This window comes from Ipomoea nil, unplaced genomic scaffold, assembly GCF_001879475.1.
Source record: "Ipomoea nil cultivar Tokyo-kokei standard unplaced genomic scaffold, Asagao_1.1 scaffold0317, whole genome shotgun sequence".
NCBI classification, from domain to species: Eukaryota; Viridiplantae; Streptophyta; class Magnoliopsida; order Solanales; family Convolvulaceae; genus Ipomoea; species Ipomoea nil.
Genome location: NW_017616745.1, coordinates 5,870,839 through 5,892,589, shown reverse-complemented (window position 1 = coordinate 5,892,589; position 21,751 = coordinate 5,870,839). Strand labels below are relative to the sequence as shown.

At 34.9% G+C, this 21,751-nt stretch overlaps 1 protein-coding gene across 4 annotated transcripts; it reads left to right on the top strand.

The window, feature by feature from the left end:
• Positions 1 to 4,074: 4,074 nt before the first annotated feature.
• On the top strand, positions 4,075 to 19,440 carry LOC109170985 (protein FRIGIDA-ESSENTIAL 1). Of its 4 annotated transcripts, XR_002052510.1 has the most exons (10): positions 4,075 to 4,599; positions 4,786 to 4,938; positions 5,129 to 5,209; positions 10,390 to 10,569; positions 10,730 to 10,931; positions 11,032 to 11,249; positions 11,322 to 12,679; positions 12,779 to 12,886; positions 19,053 to 19,159; positions 19,348 to 19,440. XR_002052510.1 is itself a non-coding variant. In XM_019320126.1 (8 exons), the coding sequence occupies exons 1-8, from the start codon at positions 4,332 to 4,334 to the stop codon at positions 12,806 to 12,808; spliced, it is 2,481 nt and encodes an 826-aa protein (XP_019175671.1). In that variant the 5' UTR covers positions 4,075 to 4,331; the 3' UTR covers positions 12,809 to 13,041. The 4 variants fall into 4 exon arrangements, 2 of the variants coding, with proteins under 2 accessions (XP_019175671.1, XP_019175663.1); XR_002052511.1 differs by lacking the exon at positions 19,053 to 19,159 and having other exon boundaries at positions 19,348 to 19,435; XM_019320126.1 differs by lacking the exons at positions 19,053 to 19,159; positions 19,348 to 19,440 and having other exon boundaries at positions 5,138 to 5,209; positions 12,779 to 13,041.
• Positions 19,441 to 21,751: the final 2,311 nt, after the last annotated feature.

The window sequence follows — 21,751 nt, the reverse complement described above, 5'->3', positions numbered from 1 at the left end:
ACAGGCTTACAACTTACTAATATATTCTGAGGCTAAAAATTGAGGCTTACGCATCGCCTCAAAATAGAAAACGCATCAAGGTACGCCTCTGCCTTTTAAAACCTTGTCTGCATCGCCTGAAAAATAAAATTAAAGACTAAGATCCACATGTTGCTTGGAGTTCACGTATGAAAAACTTCGAGTTATGAAGACACATGTAATAACGCTGCGGAGCGAAACTCATACCGTTGTTGGGACAATTGAGAAGAATAGTTGCTACTAGAAAAAGTTAAGTCTAGTTGTTTACCTCCAGAGTGCGAGAATAGTTGCTACTAGAAGGTCTAGCTAAGACAACTATTTTTATTTTTAGGAGATGAACTAATTTTTTGAAAGTGGGTAGTAGAACCGGTAAAACAAGGAGTTGTTCTTTGTACTGCTGTTGGCGGCTTCCCACAGTGGTAATGGTGAAGTCTTCTAGGTCACAACCCATCTTATCATATATTATCCTATCTAGAGAGTGATTATGTTCCCATTTTTCATTACGGAGTTTAGGAATCATAAAGTAGTTCGTATTATCAAATATTGAATATGCAAACTGATAGGAATTGAATAGCCAACACGTAGAAATTATCATTCAATTGGATTAGGTAATGAATTGCAAACACAAAAACTAATTTTCAGTTAAATTTTCTATCTAAATCTTAATTTTGAAATTCTCTGTAATTCTTACCCTACAAACCAAACACTAGAATTTAAATTTCCACTAAATTCCCACATTATTCCTCTCTCATAGAATTAACGACTAATTATTCCAAATATGCATGAACCAATTATTATATTTCCGTCCACAACTCTAATTGATATTTTTTAAAAAAAAAAATCTCAAACTCTTCGACACTATAGTAAAAGATTTTGTGTGTGTGTGTGTGTTTTTTAATTAGAAATATAAATAATGTTTGACGAATATGATAAATGATTAACCATAATTATATAAATTACTAGTTTTTTTACGCTCATTGTGTGATTGGGATAATGCCCAATGTTGCTGTTGTTGTTTTTTTTTTTTTTTTTTTTTTTTTTTTTTTAATAAGTACTTTAAAGTATATCAAGGCAATATTATATTAGAATTGTTCATGCATAGATAATTGAATGTTAAATTTGTGTATTTAAATAGGTAATTCTAAATTTACAAATGCAAGATAATATATTCAAGATTGATTATAATTGTTAATAAAATAATTATATAGGTATGGTTGAAACCAAATACGGGACATAAGGGAGAGCAAATAAAAATTAGGGCATAAAATATTAAATATATACTAATATTGAAGAGTTAATTGCTGATTGTCAAACAAGGACATTGCGAGATAGTTTTTCACTTCAATTTGTTGTGTGATTTGAATACTCTTTTTATCAATAAAACTCTGACCCCAAGTAGTTAATATAATTGACTTAATTATATTTTTATATGTTGTTTTTATTTTTTAAAAAACAATTATTATTGTTATTGTTATTGTTATTGTTATTGTTGTTGTTGTTGTTGTTGTTGTTGTTGTTGTTATTATTATTATTATTATTATTATTATTATTATTATTATTATACCCTTAGGTCATTTTACATGTTAATCTAAACAGTTAATTTTTTTAAATATCTTTTTACCAACCGTTGCTATAATTCGCTGGTCAAATCCGCTAACGCTAACTGCTAGCTGCTGATTGTCAAACAAGGACATTGCGAGGTAGTTCTCACTTCAATTTGTTGTGTGATTTGAATACTCTCTTTGTCAACAAATCCTTCAAGTAGTTAATATGTTGGCTTTATTAGTTTTATTTTTTATTTTTATTTTTTCAAGGTATTAATAAAATACTTGGTAAATAAATATATAGCATTATTTTGTATTATAACTTTGATATTTAATTAAAAAATAGTGCACAAAAAAAAAAAATAGACAATGTAGTGAATATAAGCAACAGATGAATTTGAATGTAAAGAATGTTTACATTGGAGAAATATAAAGACGATATAACTAATAAAATTGTTTCTCTTAACTAATTTATTTATTGATATTGAATATTTTTTTTTAATAAAGACATTATAGGGATAATGTAGCGAATATAATCAATTGATGAATTTGAATGTAAAGAATTTTTATATTAGAGAAAATAGAAAAGGATCAAATAAGCCCCTGAACATTATACAAGGAGGCAATTAAGTCCCTAAACTTTTAAAAGATGTAATTAAACACATCAACTTTTGACTTTTGTGCAATTAGACCCAAAAACTGAATATTTACCTCCAATTACAAGTAACCTCTTATGTGGCATCATCTGAGCTTGCCACGTATGCAAACATTAAAAAAACATTTATAAAAATTAAAAATCAAAATAAGTAATCTATAATAATAATAATAATAATAATAATAATAATAATAATAATAATAAATAAATAAATAAATAAATAAACATTTCCGGTAGTCGGCCCCAGAAATGTTCGCCGCCGCCGCCCGGCCGTCCGGCGTCCAGAGAAGAACCAAGGCAGCCTTCAACCTCTTCTCTTCTATCTCTCTCTCTCTCTCTCTCTTTTAATATCTTCCCTTCTTCGTCTCGGAGACGAAGGAGAGAAGAACAAGACAGCCATGGCTGTCAACCTCTCGTTATTATTATTATTTTTTTTTAAATTTATTAAATCTTTCCCTTCTTCGTCTCCAGATCTGGAGATGAAGAAAGGAAAGAGGACCCTTCTTCATCTCCAGATTTGGAGACGAAGAAGGAACAAAGAATAAGGCAGCTATGGCCGTCCCTTCAAGTTTCAACTTTTTTTTTTTTTTTTTTTTCTTAAATAACAATCATTTCCTTCTTCGTCTCCATATCTGGAGGCGAAAAAGAGAAAGAGGACCCTTCTTCGACGAAGAAGGAAGAGGAAGGCAGCCATGGCTGCCTTTCACGGGTAAGTTATTTTTTTAATTTTTTTTAATTAAATATTATTGTATTAATAAAAATGACACATATGACGCCACATAAGAGGTTACCTTCAATTACAGGTAAATATCCAACTTTTGGGTCTAATTGCACAAAAATAAAAAGTTGATGTGTTTAATTGCTACTTTTAAAAGTTCAGGGGCCTAATTGCCTCCTTATATAATGTTCAGGGGCTTATTTGACCATTTTTCCTAGAGAAAATAAAGACAATATAATTAATGAAATTATTTCTTTTATTTAATTTATTGATAATGAATAGTTTTTTTTTGAATAAAGACATCATAGACACATAATTCTAAATTAAAGAAATGTATATGTGTTATTTTTTGTTGTAGCTACTAAATTATTATTTAATTTAATAAGAGTAAAATAGAGTATTAATTATGACAACTTTGATTGGGATGAGGTTTGAACCTAAGACCATTTTTATTGAAATCAATGAGTAAGTTAACGGTGAACTAACAGAAATTAATGGAAAAGATAATATTTAACGGATAATCATATTCATTAAAGATAAATTAGAAATTTTAAGAAAAAATTAAAATCTGATTAATCTGAGCCAGATAAAAAAATGTGACCGTCATTTTTTCTACCCATTATATGCCTAATTCTCTTGGGCTCTTATTAGTATAGTAGATAGTAGATAGATATAAATAAATTTCCATTTTAATTTATTAATTATTGTATTATTTTTTTGGTGTGAGCTAAAAATTAACTATTTGATCGTCAAATATTAAAAATACTTCATTTCAGTTTTATATTAGATGAGAAGTATTACCAAATAATTTTCAAATAGAGATGACATTACACGTGGATGATGAGAATTATAGTTGTACGATCATCGAAGATCCTAAGATGATACATCTATAATCTATAATATTAATTTAAAACGACTATATTTTGTATAGTCTGCTAAAAGTTTTATAGTTGAGCGACATGACTCTGACTTTTCTAAATATAATGAGTTATTAATTTTTTGTGCTTCAATTATATGACTCTTTGTGCTTATAATATATTATTATAATCGGTAGTACACACAAAAAAAAAAAAATTGTATAGTCTATTTTTTTTAATTATATTCCCTTTATATATTTATAATATAAAAATATATAAGTGTTATAGCTGAGGAATTCAACTCAGAATCAATCCATACAAGAATGAAATTGTGATCCCCAAATCAGAATCCAGAGGGGGATTATAGTTCTGTATTCTCTAGCGTTTCAGCCATTGTTGTCGGCGGTTTACTGGTTTTTCGTCGCCGTCAAATGCATGTCACTTTTCAGACGGTGAGGTCTGTGTTACGGTATACGGAACCCTAACCCTAATCAACTCCACATCACCTCTTCATCGGAGCTACGCCACCGCTGCATGCGATGTCCTCCGCTGCGGCGGCGGTTGATCCACCACACAACACCGTGGACCCTGCCTCCAAGTCCGAACAGGAGATGGAGGATGAGGAGTACGAGTACGAGTACGAGGAGATAGAAGAAGAAATAGAGGAAGAAATTGAGGTTGAAGAGGAAGAAGAAGTGGAAGAAGTAGAAGAAGAAGAGGAGGAGGGGGAAAAGGAAGATGTAGAAGAAGCGGGAGCAGATAGTGACCAAGAATTAGCCCCATCCAATGGAGAAGATAGCGGAAAGGGTTTGTCTTATTTATCAATAAATATTGATCCTTTACTGAGAATGTGTATCTCCCCAGTATTTGTTTCTATGTTCTGATTATATCATTGTTTTGAATGTGGGTGTTTTATTTACTCTCTTATTTGAGTGCATAAATTGGTGTTTCAAGTGTAGTTGAAATAAGCCTAATTTGCCCATTTATGTGAAGGCACTGCTGAAGCAGGAATTGCAGAAGCAGCAGCCAAATTGTTCAATGAACATGATCATAAAAAACAAGACTTGGAGGAAGAAGTCGCGAGAAAAGAGGGAGCTGATAATGCTGAGGAATTAACTAAACTCAATGAAGAAGATCATGCAGAAGGTTTGTTTTTTTTCACGAGTAAATTTTATTGCTCTAGCTGGTTTATTAATAACCTATTATATTTCTTTGGCTGAAGTTATGACTGTTCTCGCTGTTTCGAATTGCGAGATTTTCGAAATGTCTTATTTGAGTGTATACTTATTATTGAAAATGTAGTTGAAGTAATCTCATATTTGTCCATTTACATAAGGCAACGTAGAAGTGGAAGAAACAGCAGCTGCTGAAATTGCTGAAGGATTAAGTCAATGCAACAAAGAAGGTCATGAAAAAGGTGTGTCTGTTTATTAATATTTAATAGCCTTAAATACTTTAAGTCCTGTTTTTATTGATAACATGGTATATTTCCTCAGCATTTTTTTGTTAAGTTTTGATAATTTCATTGTTTACGCTTTGCCCAAAAAAGGGAAAATTTTCTGGTAATCTCATTGGTACCCATTTCAATGTGATATTTTATTAAAATACCCTGTTAAGGGAAAATGACACTTGAAGAACTAAAGATTGAAAAGAGAGTAGCGTGCGATTGTTTGAAGAGTTAGAACTTGCTCCAAAAAATGTAGTGTTAGATAACCACCGGGTTTCTAGATTTTTATTTGATAAGTTATTTTACCAATATTATGTTATATATAATATACTAATTGATTCAATTATCTAATACTCCGTATCTAATATTTTTTTATAGTATATAAATGAATATTTTTTAATAGAGTTAATACCCAAAATAGTCCCTCGACTATGTCGTAATTACCAATTTGGTCCTCGACTATCATTCTTACCCAATTAAGTCCTCAACTATACAATTTTTACCTAATTTAGTCCTTTGTCAATTTGACTGTTTGTTGACTGTCAAAAGTGGAAATAAAGTTGTAATTTTACAAGTTTTCTCCTTCCTCCCCATTTAGCAGCGCCAAACCATGTAGCAATAAGCTCCGGTTGGGTTCTAAACCTGTCAGTATCGAAGTAGTGGTTATGCATCGGATAGCCCATGAATTTGATTTCCAACGATTTTTTGACGACCGAAATCTGATCGGAGTGTATTGCTGCATGGTTTGGCGCCTCTAAATGGAAAGGAAGGAGAAATCTTGTAAAATTATAATTTTATCCCGACTTTTGACAGTCAACAAACAGTCAAATTAATGCAGAGGACTAAATTGGGTAAGAATTGTATAGTTGATGACTAAATTGGGTAAGAATTGTATAGTTGAGGACTTAATTGAGTAAAAGTTACATAGTTGAAGACTTAATTGGGTAAGAATGATAGTTGAGGACCAAATTGGTAATTATGGCATAGTCGAGGGACCATTTTGGGTATTAACTCTTTTTAATAATACTCCATAATATTTATGTAGGGATAGAGATATGCTTCTTGCACCCATTCTTATTTGAGGAAAAATACTTCAAAAATTCCCCAATCATCCTTGTTGGTGTAAATTAACTTTGGCCAACTTATATAGAAGATAAAATATAGGAAAATAAAGTAGCTTGGACACAATATTTAACATGGAAACTTGAAAGGGAAAAATCATTTGCCTTTTTGGGCTAAATCAAACCAGAATTCCACTATTATTTGTGTAGTTTTATGTTATGATCATGAGTAAACACGTGTCACCTACGATTAACACTACTAGAGGTCGTTAGCGGGCTGGCTACGTTGACAAGTGAATTGAGTGAACAAGGAAAGGAAGACACATAGCTGAATGTAAGAGCAACCCCAATATTCATATTTGTTGGGTTTTTGGCAGCGTTTTTTGCTTAGTGGGAAAGAGAGAAGGTAGGAGGGAGAGGGAGAGGATGCATGCAGAAGATGGGGTTTTTCGTGGGGCCCACGCGATATTAAAAAAAAAAAAGACCTAGCTGGCAGACACCAGTAGCGCCCAACGGGTGCGTCAGGGTGGCCACCGATTGGCAGCCACCTTGACTACTCTTTTTTATTATTTTTTCTTCTTCTTCCTTTTTCCCCTTCACTCTCTTTCCTCTCTTTCTCCTTGTTGGATATGAAAAAACCTGAGCAAAATTCCACAGTGTTGGGCTTGCTCTAATGGATAACAAAATATTCGGAAATGTTTAGAGAGCTTTCCATCTCTTTGTTTGACCTAACTTTTTATTTGTTTTATTAACTTTCATAATTCCCTTTATTAGACCCAAGGTTACTGTTGAGCATATATATAATATATAAACATAAATGTGCAATCCAACTATCAACTTAGGTTTTAGTTGAGATGGAGCACATGTTTTAATTTGGTATCAGAGCCAACCCCGTGCCAAAGGTCATGGGTTCGAATCTCCGGGTCACCCGATAAAAAAAAGAGACTACGGTTCACGTGTTGCTTAGAGCCCATCAAAAAGTAATCGGCCCGCACACGTGAGGGGACGTGTTGAGCATATATAATATATAAACATAAATGCGTAATCCAACTATTGGCTTAGACTTTTAGTTGAGATGGAGCACACGCTTTAATTGTTACAAGCATGCAACTTTCATAAAAGGAAACAAATAGAAATTGCCACAACTCCAAGAAAATAAAATAAACAACTAAAAGGAAATAAAATCTTCAATCAAGGATGCTTGGAATAAATCCTTATTTGTGATCAATCCTCTTGATTTGTTCTGATTTGTTTCCTTGCGATGGTAATACTTTCTTATGAATGCATCATTGTACATGTACAAAGATGCGAGATTTGAGATATAAGTGGAAAGCCAATGTAACGGAGGTTGATCTTTTTCCAATCTACCATGTGGAGGCCAAAGTCCCTTTTGAAGGCCTGGGACCCTTTATTTATATTTGAAGCGAGGTGTCCGACTCCTTTCTCTGACATGTTGACATGGTGGGAGATTATTGGTTGGATTGGCCGACTAATTAGATAGGCTCAACCGCTACTCGGCTAGCTTTGGAGCTCTAGATGATACGCCTATTATGATAGTGCTAGCTTATTACCGACTAAGCTGCTGAGGCCAATCTCCTTAACTAGCTAAGTTCCTTGGGTGGTACACCTCGGTGGTTTCAACTCCTTGAATTAGATCTCTTGCGCAGAAGACCTCATGGGTGGTAGACCTCCTGGTTGGTAGAAGCTGACCTCGGCGGTAAACTTCACAAGCCTAACTCTCAGGGTCTAAGCTTTGATTCACTAAGCTAGATCCTTCGATGAATTGATGTTTGGTTTGTTGGCTTGTTGAGTTCCATGTTTTGATGACTCGACCTATGGACCTCTGGGGTGTGACCTGGACCATCTTGGGCTAGTCATGTTATGGTGTCCCTAATGACCTAAGTCCAATGGATTGGGCTATTTTCCCATCATCTTTATGCAAATACCTATACCCATATGGTTAAAAATAGGTGCTATCCCTAGGGCATGGGTATAATTGTCATCCTTGTTTAGTGGTATGAATGTTATACATTCATTAACTATGAGTTTAAATAATGTTGATTGGCAACTATGGTAGGCAAGTCTTTTGACGGTGACCATGGGCCAAACAAATTCTTGTTGCTCCATTCTTCACCTCTTTTGCTCTTGATGGAGAAAAAACTGCTTTTTATTTTATATTATATTTAATTTTTAATTTTTAATTTGGTTGCCTTGCTCTATTGAGACTATTCATATGCAGCCCCATCCCTAGGAATTTTTATCTTAGTCTCGAAGGTCGTATATTGCTTTGTGTTACGAAACTGTTAATATCCGGTATGGTTATCCTTTAATTGCGTCTAATTAATAGGCCTATCTTCCTAATTGTTATGAGCAAGGTGGAGTGTTTGTCTTAATTGAAGTTTGGAGCTTTTAGATGTTCCAACTTGAAGCGAAGTGTTGAAATATAGAAACCCTAGCATAGCTCTAGGTGTAATCTTGGGGTTAGCCCATAATATTTCTGTATAAGCATGTGTATCTCTGTTAGAATATATGCAATATATTATTAATATATTATTAATACAATCAATATATTATTTCTATAGTTTCATATATTAGGTTTTGCCAAGCCTTCAATCCCTCAATTTCAACATAAACTTATTCAAGAAATAATTATTATTATTTTTAATTCTAAATTATTTTATTGGTAGAGAATCTAATTATCTAAATGTTAATTTGAACTACCATGCACATTAGACCTTTCACTATTAAAAGAATTATTGTTTCTCAATGAGTAAAATAAATACTTATAGTGTACGAAGTTATATGCGAATAAAATTTTACATAAAACAATAATATGAAATATATGTTTAGTGCATTTTTCTATTTCATTTTTCCACAGTTTTCTCAATTTTTTTTTCCATTAGAAAAATAGAAAACGTGTTTATTAACATCTATTTTTCCATATTATTTTTCAAATGAGAAAATATGAAGTTATTCGAAATTCAATTGTTTTTCTTTATTTTAACCTACAAATAATGCTAGTGATAGGTGACAATAATATGAAGTAGTGCGATCATGTGTGTACGTTGGATCGGGTCGGTTATATCTAAATTGTATTTTGAATATTCAAAAATTTGGGTGCTACTTTTTGAGTTTTAATTCGGATTATAGGAATAATACCCATAAATGACAATAGGTAAAATAACACCGGGTACTTGACCTCCCAAACCCTAATAGGACGGGTTTGAATAGTAGTGAATTAATTGTACCCAATACCTGATTGTGTGTGTGTATTCATTTGGATTTCAGAATGATTTTGATTACTATATCGATAGTGTCAAACAGTTTTGAAATCGGTATGGGGCTTCATTCATGTCCAGGTAGTTCTAAATGTATTTTTGTTCAAATTTGAATAGATGAGTACCTACTATTTTCATCCTAATAACATAGGTAGAGTATAAAAAGGATAATATTATATGTAGTCATAGCAGTGGATATGTAGATAGTTTGAATAATGGTGGTGATAGGAAGATAAGTGGATAGGGGTGGTGATAGGGTATGTAGGTGGTTGTAGAGGTATATGGATAGGTGGTTGGGTAGATGATATGAGTAGATAGGTAAGTGAAGTGAAAGTTTGTAGGTAATACTAATAGGAATTATAGATGAAGTTATGTGTGTTTTTGTATTTGGAAAAATCTGGAAAACAAGAAAAAAATGTTTTCCAAATCCTTTGTTGAATTGGAAAGATGAAAAATGGAAAACGGTACTAAAAAACACATTTTCTGTTTTCATTTTTTTTTTCTTCAGAAAAATAGAAAATTTTTCCAGAAACTAAACGTGCCCTAAATCTTTTCAAAATATATACATTTATGATGGATTTTCTAGTGATGTTTCATTTTATTCATTTGACTTAGAATGACCTTTTTGGTTGTATGTTCAGTCTCTCATATATCTCTTAATAGTTCTTTGTTTAGGCAGATGTTTTTCATAGTTGGGGAGCCCTAGATCTAGACAAATTATCTCAAGGGATCCAACCACCTTTTGCTACCAATATTGTCTGGAGAATGCATTAGCTTGTGTCTCATTTCTTCTCTAATTTGTCCTTTGTAGAAAATAGACAAGTTCTGGAGCCTGCAAGGCTTGAAAAGCTTTTGGGGTCAGATTCTGCTACTCCCCAAGAATCGGTAGCACATCCACCATTGGATGCCTCTGTAGTAAGGGACAGTGATAACAATAACGGAACTGCTAGCCCAGATGATACAAATGAAGGGAAGAAGTCAACGGTTGATGGTAAGAACCGTTATTATCCCATATGGGTTCCATTTGGTTGCTTTTGGAGAAAAGTATTCAATCCTCGGCTTTTTTACTTCAGGCCTTAGTGTATGCTTAGTTCCATTTATAGCGCGATAAGAAATGAAGATATGTGTCGATAATTTTGGGCGCCTTGCAGGAAATAAAACCCACAGAGGTGATGTCAATATTTCTCTGCATGAGGGTGGAGTTATGCCTGAAAAGGCTTTTGGTTGTGAAATCAATGCTGCAATGTTGGATGTTGATCCTTCCAGCAATGGGATTATTGGTGTCCAATATTCCAAAGATATGGCAGATCAGGAAGCAGCACAAGCTGTAGAAGATATGGAGATATCACCAAGGTTTTTCAATTTCTTTTATCCCCACTGGTTCAAAGAGTTATGGAATTTTGTTTTTGTATTATTTCTAGAAAAAATCCTTATGGATCTAGGTGTTGTTTAGGTCGGATGTTCCTCAATTAAGGCCAAGAAGTTTGTCACCCGGTGCTGAATTCAATGATAAAAATAAACGACCCGCAATTATATGTGATTTTTTTGCTAAAGGCTGGTGCATCAAAGGAAGTTCCTGTAGGTTCCTTCATGTAAGGGATAATGCTGCTAACAGTTCCAAGGAGGGCAGTGTAGATGCTTCTAAGCTAAAGGGCATACTTGCTGGGGAAGGTAATTCGTATTCATAATACTTGAGGTTGAGTCTTCAAGGGGCAGTTCTAACTAGTACTTTGTACCTTGTAGGTTTGAAATATACAACTGAAATATCAGCAAAGAACATGCATTCAGACCTGGGTCTTTCTAGGATTGAACATGAAGCAACACTAAGGTTGAAGAGTGGGATTGAGGAAGTGCCTCTAGACAAAAACCTTTCTGTGTCTGATACCTCTTTAAAGGATAAGGACATTGGGAGGGAATATCTTGAACATAAACCATACTTGGCCAACTACAACCACTCATCATCAATGCTCAAAGACTATTCTCAAACTTTTGGGAACAACTCTTTTGGTAGAGGTTTGCCATCTGAAAATTGTAGAAATGTTGGATATTCCTCTTATTTCTCACATTTAGAAGGAATAAGAAGTAAAGGAAGCCAGTTTCTTCATGATGACCATCCTTCAAATTGCCCTGTAGAGAGGGTACCTTTATATCCAAGTGCTTCTTGGAATGCAAGTCCCCTTGGCTTGCAGAAGCCTATAGAAGGTGGTAAAGAACTTTCTGCTTCTGGATCTGTTTCATTCAAACACAAGTCTCCGCCGTTCACTGGTTCTGAATCAACACTAATTTCTCACCTTGATTTATCTGCACCTACACATCATTCGTCTCTGTATAAGCCCAACCTATCCTTTGACAATTGGGAGCCTTCTGTTCCATTTCAACCATCATTCTTGATTACTCAGCGTATGCTGTCTGAGGCAAGTCGATATGATCCTATTCGAGACAGTATTGAGCAGACAATTGCTCAAGACAAGCCCTCACAGTTCCCTTTCTCTGGTCAAGGTGCATCTGCCTCTGGCACACACGTGTGTGAAAATGCTGATCCAGTAGCAACAGGAAACCTTGGCCCTGAACAGAGCTCTAATAAACATTCAGTTTCTAGTCACAGTTCTCACAAGGATGCTGTTCCCCGAAACCTGTCAGAGAAAGAAAAAGAACTGATGGATACTGCAGGGGCTCATCAGGAGAACATTTATTATACTTCCTTGAAAGAAAAGCAGCTTCCGAAATCTGCTGATTTCGGAGATACTACTGAAGCTGATAAAACACACTGTAGTAATGATACCGTGCAGAAGAATGGGGCACAGTATAAGATGGAACTGAAAGTAGAGAGTGTGAAAAGTGGAAATGATGTTGATGGATTAGTTCACCAGGACTCTAGAGCTTTAAAACAGTTTGAGTCTGCTGTTGTGGAATTTATCAAGGAACTATTAAAACCAACTTGGCGTGAGGGTCTTTTGAGTCGTGATGCTTACAAGGCGATAGTTAAAAAAACAAAAGCTAATTTTCTTAGCACAATGCAGCCTGAACAAATTCCTGATAATTCTGATTCAGTAAAAGAATACCTCTCATTTGCTCAGCCGAAACTTGAGAAGCTTGTTCTGGTGAGTTTTATGGATTTGAAAGATTTATGTAGTTAGAAAGATGACTATAGACACTAAGTGCACTATTTTGACCAGGATTTGGTTTTACTACAATTGCAGGGTTATGTAGATAAGTATGGCAGGTCATGATATGCATTGCAAGTGTGCAACCTAGATACTAGGTAGTTTGGAGCTATCCCAATGGGATACTAGGAGTTCTGCCAACTGGTATTGGTGTTCTTCCTTTCAAGAGCATTTTGTTATTTCTAGAGCCTAAGTGTATACATATAAAGACTAAAGTGCTGTTAGTGAATTTAGTTGTTTTTAGACATTAATTAACTATATATTTTCTGCATAATATAGTTTTGTATTTTTGCAATATACTTCCGTGAGTACCTTGAGTTACTTTTGTTATGGGGATACAATGTTACTAATGGCGGATGGCGGTTTATGATGAATAGCCAAAATCCGCCATAGAAATATGGTGGATGGTGTTGCGGCCTAGGGCAGAAGCATGGCGGTAACACAGAATCGGCAAATGTCAACCATAGGCACCAATTGCTTCAACCATATTTTAAAAGCTTTTCAACTTAACCAAGTTGAATGATAGGCCAGCTTGGTACAAAAAAACAATAAGTTGATGGACCTTGATTGCAACTTCTTTGTTTACTGATCCTCTAATGTTAGTTTGCCGCAATTTCTCATCTTTCTTTACTTAATTGCAGTTTTAGGCTTTCTGCAAAATAAATCTATTAACCCTTTTTTAGTGGCATTCCTTTCCCCATAGTACTTGCACTATTAGAAGTTATGGATTCAAGTTCATCATCACTTTCATTAAATCCTAGACCCCAAGATGAACATTTCTCACATTTGGAATATCCACCATGTCATTGTGTTGTTTTCCTCTAAAATATGTCCAAAGTTCTTCTCTAACTAACATTGCCTTTCTTCCCCTATTAAGTGTTCTTCGGCTCTAGTTATTCCTCCCATCATGATTTTTTGACAAAAATTACACCTAATGGTGTTTGTATCTCCCACCAATGGACGACAATACTTCCATCTAGGATTAGCTTTGTTACTGGCCCTTGAAGTAATTTCTTCTTCAACGGACATGGTTGTAATTTGTAAAGGAGTAAATGCTAAAAAATATAAAAAGAGTATATCTTAACTCTTATTTACAATTTTTTTGAGTTTAATTATAATAAACTAATAAAGTTATAAACTAGTAAGTTGTAATAAATACTTAGTTTTTTCACTAATGGTCCATTTTCCAAGTGTTTCGGAAAATGATTTTAAGAAAATGACTCATTTTTCGGAAAATGTTTTAATTTTCTAGTGTTTGGTTGAGATTGGACCAACATCACTCAATTGGGCTATAATGTACATGAGTGAAACCAGACTAAAAAATTGAATCCAATCAATTAGCTAGTTTAACCTATAGCCTTATAAACCCATAGGTTCTTTCTTATATTTTCAATGTGGGACTCTTAACACTCTCCCTCAAGTGGACAACTGGGCCATTTTGAATTTAACCGGTTGACCACTTGAAATTGGATTGGACCCTCCCCGGAAACGAAAGCTTTGGACACCAACAAACGGACTTGGGATTGGACCCTCCCCCTAAAATGAAAGCTTGAACGCCTCCAATACCACGGGTAGACAACCGAGTGAACACAAAGTGGACTAAACTGGCTCTGATACCATGATATAGTCTAACATTGGGCCAATGTCACTTAACTGGGCTCTAATGCACATGGATCAAGCTACACTAAAAGACTGAATACAATCATTTAGCTAGTCTAACCTATGGTCTTATAAACCCATATTTTCACTCTTATATTTTCAATGTTAGACTCTTAACCATTCATTTTCCTAAAAATGGACATAAATATATTATAAAGTTATTTGTTATAAAATAATAATAATAATGGTGGTGGTGGTAATAATCCAAGCTAGCATGAGGAGAGATGAGAGAGACGGGAAAATAAAAAATTCGGAAAATGTCTTTTGACTAAAAATCTAGGAAGATATTTTTCTGCCAAATTGGGTATTTTTTTCGTTGGCCATAATGAATATAGGAAAATCCGGAAAATGACTTCCGGAAGTCATTTTTTGGGTTTCCAAACGGACCCTTAATTGAATTTTCCTTACTATATTTTATACCTTACTAGTTACTACCTTAGATATTGTAGTTTTTTCATAACAATCTAATATGGTAAACTAATAACCATTAAAGAAACTGTTAAAGTAAACTAATAATTATTATAAAAATTATACTATTATAGTAAATTAAAAAACATTAAAGAGACTATTAAAGTAAACTAATAAATGTTAAAGCAAATAAATAAACGTTAAAGGAACTTAAAAGAATGAAAAAGAAGTAGAAAAAAATAGAAGGTACAATACAGTCTTGTCTAGTCAATAGAAAACGGAAAAAAATATCAGGAAAAAAATTAACAAATAGAAAAACTGAAAAATTAGTAGAAAAGAAAAGAGAGGGAAAAATAAAAACTTATAGAGTGGTGGCTGGAGGCTTGGCACTAGAGGTTGTTGGAGTTCTCGCTAGAGGTCGTTGTTTTGAGGTTAGGGTTAAGACTTAAGAGGTTTTTTAAAAAAAGCCCAAATTTGGGTCCGGTGATCGGGTCCAAACCCTTCTTTTAAAGAATTTGCCATGGCCTACCACAGCTAAAACACATTGCAACCTCCATTAGATGGAGGAATCAGATTCTGCCATGGTGGCAATTTGCCAATTTGACAACATTGCAAGGATAGAATATGCTAACTAGTGCCTTTTGGTAGAACAAGATATAACACAAAGCTCTGGTTTTGTTGATTGTCAGCTATCCATGATGATAGATGTAGAATAGTATCACTATAAGATTCAGGCTCGGGTTATTAACAAACCAATTAGTATACAAATCAATTTTACATAAGTTGGAGAAACTCATAATAGGTCTCGTCTGTCAGACTTTGTAGGACATACATAGGTTGAGCTCAAGTCCCCATTCTTAAGTTGCAAAGTATGGATACATGCACAAACGCAAACACAAAGAGACATGATACATCATAATCATGATTTGAATTGGCCTCTTTGTGGATAACTTGGGTCCCATATTTGTGTTGTATGACCTTTTAGGATGCAAATGGTTATTTCTCTATAATTGAGAGAGAACAAGTGCAATTTTCCCATTTTGCTATATGGGAGGGAAATGGAATATGGTTGTGTATTTACTATTTTGGCAACAAATTAGATGGTGTCAAATGCCTCAATTGGGGGGAGGGGGTGGACCAAAGTCACCATTTCTGTCACAACTTGAGTCCAATATTTGCATTGTCCATTTAAACCAAGGGATAAATAGCTATATCCCCATAATTAAGGGACCAAAAATATTATTTCTCAACTTTTCTACATTACAGTTTGATACATCTTTACCAAAAGTGTATTTTATGTCACGTTGGTTCCTTTTCACAGGAAATATTTCTTCTAAAACTTGGATTTACAGTGACTTGAATAATGAATTGTGGTGAAGCAATGTTTTCCCTTCTAACTATTTGTTAAGGTAGGGCCCATATTTCACTATAGGATGAGCATAGATAGAGGCCTTAAGAGAGCCATCCCAGCGAAGAAGTGAAGGCCACAATTTAATAAATCAAGAATAGTAGAAACCCCTTTCCAAAAAAATAAAAAAAGAATAGTAGAAACCCATTCTGGATGGCCCAACATGATCAGGCAGTGATGAATTAGCTGATGGTGGATGCCTCGAAAGCCCATAGGTTGGGCAATTAAGGTATGGAGCTCAAGAGGTTGGTCTGTTAGTTCTTGAAAAACCTAGCTTGGTAAGTTTCTCACGTAGCAACCACAGGTTATTAGGTCAACAGCTATAGCTTAGTACTCGAGGTTGGCGCGCTACCTACTTGACCAATAAGTCGGTGATGCATAAATAGTTAGATAGGCATAGCATGTATGCTTGCAAAGAAACATTGTTATGTTTACCAGTTTAGTCACCCAATCACTTAGCCTTTAGACAATAGCTTAGATTTGGTTAAATTCCTGATCTCCACCACTCATATTAGTCATATATTCTCCTCACATACTGGCTATCACTAGGCCTATAGCATAGTGTCCGAGCTTTATTAGCTCACACATTTAGTAAATCCTCAAATGGCCCACTTGTACATGTGCAATGATATCAATAATTGTGGAATTTCAGTTTGGCTTAGCCCAAAAAGACGTGTGGTTTTCCCTCTCAGGTTTTCATGTAAATATCTGGTTTTATATTATCTTGCTCTCATATTCATAAGTACTGAGTATGTTGGATTGGGGTAATTAACACCAACACCTAAGAGTGTTACAGTGTATCTATTTTCCAATATAATTAAATAAAATATATTGAATTGTATGAAGATTTGCAAGCATGAGCAGTGTTGTGTAGATTAGGGAGCACATGATAGGGAACTAGAAATTCTTCAAACTCTATGATTCCTAAATGGCTAAACTGTCAAATTGGCCCTTATGTTTTGCCTGTTTGTTTCATTTGCGCCGAATGACATTTTAGCCACTCCTAAACTATTAGAAAAGTGAAGTGATAAAGTAAATTCATAATACTTCTAAGATTCCTAACATGAGTTTAGGCAACCATCCTAATCTCAATTTAGGGAGGAATACTCTAACTATTCGAAGTATATAGAATAATAATACTCCTAACACAATTTAAGTATGTTGTTATAGAACATATAGGTCTTGTTTGGGGATTGACTGTAATGTTACCTAATTGTATTGGGTGTTAATTGTTAGTTGCGTGTATGCACTTTGTACAAGTGTGTGTTTGGCAAAATTAATAGTAAGTTATTAGTTGCATGGATAGTAAAATTTCATATAATGGTATTATTACTATTGATAATTGGTTTGGATTTTTATGCATTTATTTATTTTATAAAAATAAATTGAATATATAGGTAGGGGTATAATTTATATATAGTTATATACACATTACAACAAATCAAAAATAATTCTACACATACATATTAGCTTTTTGACTTGGTCAAATAATTACAAGCTCTTCCTGAAGCATGGCCATAATTCAACAACAATGATAAGTAAGATGAGAATAGAGAAGATAGAAGATGGTGATAAGTAGGAAAAGATGCTAATGGATGTAGTTATAATAGTAGATAGATATACAAGTAGATAAGGATGATAATTGATGTGGTAAATACGGTGATTCCCACGGATACGTACAAGTATTGAGGTCGGACTGGGTTTTTGTCCTGCCTTAGTCTGCTTGTTGGTTTAAGCTAATGAACTCGGGGAGGTGACGTGAGGTCAGAGGGTCCCGAGCTGATTAAGGTTGTATATAATTGTCCAAAAAAGTTCACCGCCCCCCCCCCCCCCCCCCCCCAGCATTTAATGTTGTATTTATAGGAGGGTTGAAGGGAATACATGCCGGAAGCTCGGCATGTGGGGCACGTGTAGCTCATGCAGAGGGGCAGACCGGAAGCCTTGCAGATTCCCCCACGTGTCCAAAGGTTCCTGACACTCTTGCTTTCTACCTCCATTTCGCTAGCTTAGAGAAATTGCTGCTTAACCTTCCAAACCGCGCCCGACCTAAGATGATTGGGAAGGATCCAGGATCTGGGCAATAGGACTACTACCCAAGCCCCGGTCGGTACTTCACAATATGGTCGGGCCGAGTGGTTCTCGGTCGGGAATGATTCCTCCCGGCGACCCAACCGGACACCGATCCGGTAAACGGTATATACGTATGTCCGAGTATATTCCCTATCAATAATAATTAGTAGATAATGATTGTAGTCATAGTGACAGATAGATATGTGAGAAGATAAGTATGACCATAATTCAACAACAATGATAAGTAAGATGAGAACAGTAAAGATAGAATATGGCGATAAGTAGAAGAAGATGGTAATGAATGCAGTCATAGTAGTAGATAGATATGTAAATAGATAAGGGTGAAGGTTGGGATGCTGGGTGGGTAAGTGGTGGTGGGAGTAGATAGATAGGTGGTGGGAGTTCTGTTTTCTATTTGGGGAACGAGGAAAAAGTGTTCTTCAGTTTTCAAAATGGAAACTGTTCATGTTTTTTTTTTTTCTCCAATTTTCCCGAAAACTAGAAAATTCTCTAGTTAGTACACAGGCCTTGAGATTTCACTTTCATGCATTGATGAACCATTTCGTTTTAAAGATATGTAATCCATTAAATGGAACCAACAGGATGGCAGACATTAGTACATAGTAAAACAAAACACTATACAAGTCTAAGTTTGAACAAAAAGTCAATCAAGTTTATTTATCCACTAATAGGGTGTCTCTTCTCGAGTCCTAAGTTTGTACACTGGTTGAACTAATGGAGTGAATTGTTTATTTATGCTTTCAGATTGACTATTCTCTGACAATATAGTTGGCAACTTTACACAGAAAAGGAGTGATAAATGTTCTTATTAGACAATATGGATGATAGATCTTTTTCGTTGCTAATGTTTGGTAAGAGAAAGCTTTTATGAAATTTTATCCTTTTGATGTGTACTTTAAGACATAATGCCAGGAACCTTTAGTAACGGGAGTGAAGATTAAATTTCTAAGCAAGATTTTAGTTCAAATCTTTATTGAGGATATTCTTGCTTGGATTTTTGCTGAGTGTTTCTGGGTAACATGTCTTATTTTGGTTGAAGGTTTTTGGGCAAAGCATCTTAATTTGCTTCCTTTGGCAACAAAGTGGAATCACTGTGGACTTTCATGCAGCTGTTTATCTTTGCTAATATCAATAATAGGGAGTGAAGGTGAGATGCCAAACTGGATACATCATACATGTGCATCTAAATGTTTCTCCCCTCTTCAAAGTAAACACAGGTGGTATTGATTTATTTTATTTTATTTTTCTCTTTGGCTGTTATATTTCATTCTTTCCTTCCTCTGTCTTACTCTTAACACTCCTCATACATTCTTTTCCTTTCCTTTACTTTCTATCTCTTCTTCTCAAACCTCATCAGGCATTCTGTTCTTTGGAAAGCACGGGGGATATATCATATTGTTGGGCCTGTGATAATAATATGAATAACCTTTTTGCAATACCAAGTTAAATATTGTATGGTTTTTGTTATTGAGGTCTTTGTGTTGAACATTGCATCCGACAGTTAAAAGTAGTGCTCCGTGCTTTAAATTCTTAGGCTCCATTTAGAATGCAGGTATAAGATGGGAAAGAGTCTTGATTCTGGTATCAATATCCTTCCCGCATTTGTTATGCCCATTCTATTGTAATTGTGATTCCTAACCAGACCACATTCCTTTCTATACCATTCCACCGCCACCCCCCTACTGCATGCTAATAGCAGCAAGAAATTAATGTTAAGTACCCACTATAAAGTTCTGAGTATTGTCGAGCATGTTACTGTGAGTAACAAACCAAAAAGTAGATAGATGATCAGAGAAGCTACTCAAAGAGAGTGGATAGAATTTGAATTAAATTTCATTTGTTTGCAGAATTATATTCAGGAAATGCATGGATGGGTATCACTTTCATTAATGACTTCAGATCTATGGTTTATTGAGTGTCAGAACTGATATCTATAATAATAATAATATTGATGATGATGACGCCGACACTATGCTGCCATTTTATCAATAGGACTTTAGTGATTTATGTGTTGTAATATTATCGTATTTTCATCAGAAAATTCCTGATAACTTTCAATATTCCTTGAAAATATCTGTATTGAATGAAGATTTATTAGCAAAAGTTTCTTTGACATTGATGCTCAAAGTTTCTAGCTTGAGTAATCACCCTGCTGGTTATTCTCTGGAGTTATTTTTAGCTCATCATCTTCCTTTCTTATTTTTTTCATAAATTTTATTACAAGTTCTTAACAGATACCACATTTTTTTCTTTGCAACTGCAATTGCCAATATGCAGTAGTGCAGTACTATATAGCTGAAAGGAGGAAGAAGACTGATACAGGATTGTAAAAACATAGAGGGGACTAAATGAGGTCCTGAACCATTGAATAATGTATTTATGTTGTCTAACTTGGGTTGGAGCCATTTCCTGTTGGTGTTGTAGTTAATGGATTTGATCAATGCCATGTTACGGATAAACTGGAGATAACTTAAGCCTCTGAGTTTCTTTCGTCAATGTGATACCTGTCCCTTTGCTGATGCAGTTGGTTCACTTGCATGACATGTTCTGCATGGTTTTGCAAATGTCTGGAAAATTTTCTGACCAAACCATTGGCCTGAAGCACCATGCTTCTTATTTGGTATGCGTTTGACTTGATTGCATGGTTGGGTGGTTCCTTTGTTGAGATTAGACTCTTTCGTGTTTGATCTTCTGCTATTCTTTTGAGCCGGTGACAGTATCTCCTTTAAACTGGTTTCCTCATGCGCTTGAGGTTGATAGCTTTTAGACAGAACAGATTGTGACAAGACCACTTTAGCTGGTGCATTGCTGTTTGGGGTTGACTTGATCGAGTCATCTGTTGTTGATGGGAATTCAAACGCTGGCTCCATATTCTGGACCCCTGTAGCCTTATTAGTCAGAGCTAATGGAAGAAACTGCTGAGTTTGAAGCTCCGCATTCTGGTTCTTGATACATACGAGGTCTGCAAACGAGGGTGAGCCATCTGCAGCAAAATCTTGTGCAACACCTGACAGCCCCTTCTTTCCCATACTGGTCATAATGGACACGGTGAAGCTCTCTCTAACGCTTCGGTCTCTTTATATACAGAACTCGTAACAGTCCCGGTAAGTTATATCTTAATTTTTACTTTGTCAACACCCATGAATTGAGATTTTGTCTGGCTTAGGGGAACAAGGAAGACAGGCACCTTACATTTGTTTTATACAATAAGGTTCTCTGAAGCAGAATGCATGGTGAAGATGGGAGCGTAGTTTTCGAGAACGAGAGTGGAAGTCCAGCCATGAGAGGTGGGTTTCTTTACTCTCTTGTTTTGGCATATCTAAATGTTGAGGTTGGATGCATCACTTTGTTACTTGCTGGTTTTGTGTTTTGTGTTTTGTGATGGCTTTTAATGTTTTGTTTGGCCGTCCATTCTAGGGTAGGGACTGCATTTCATTTTTTTT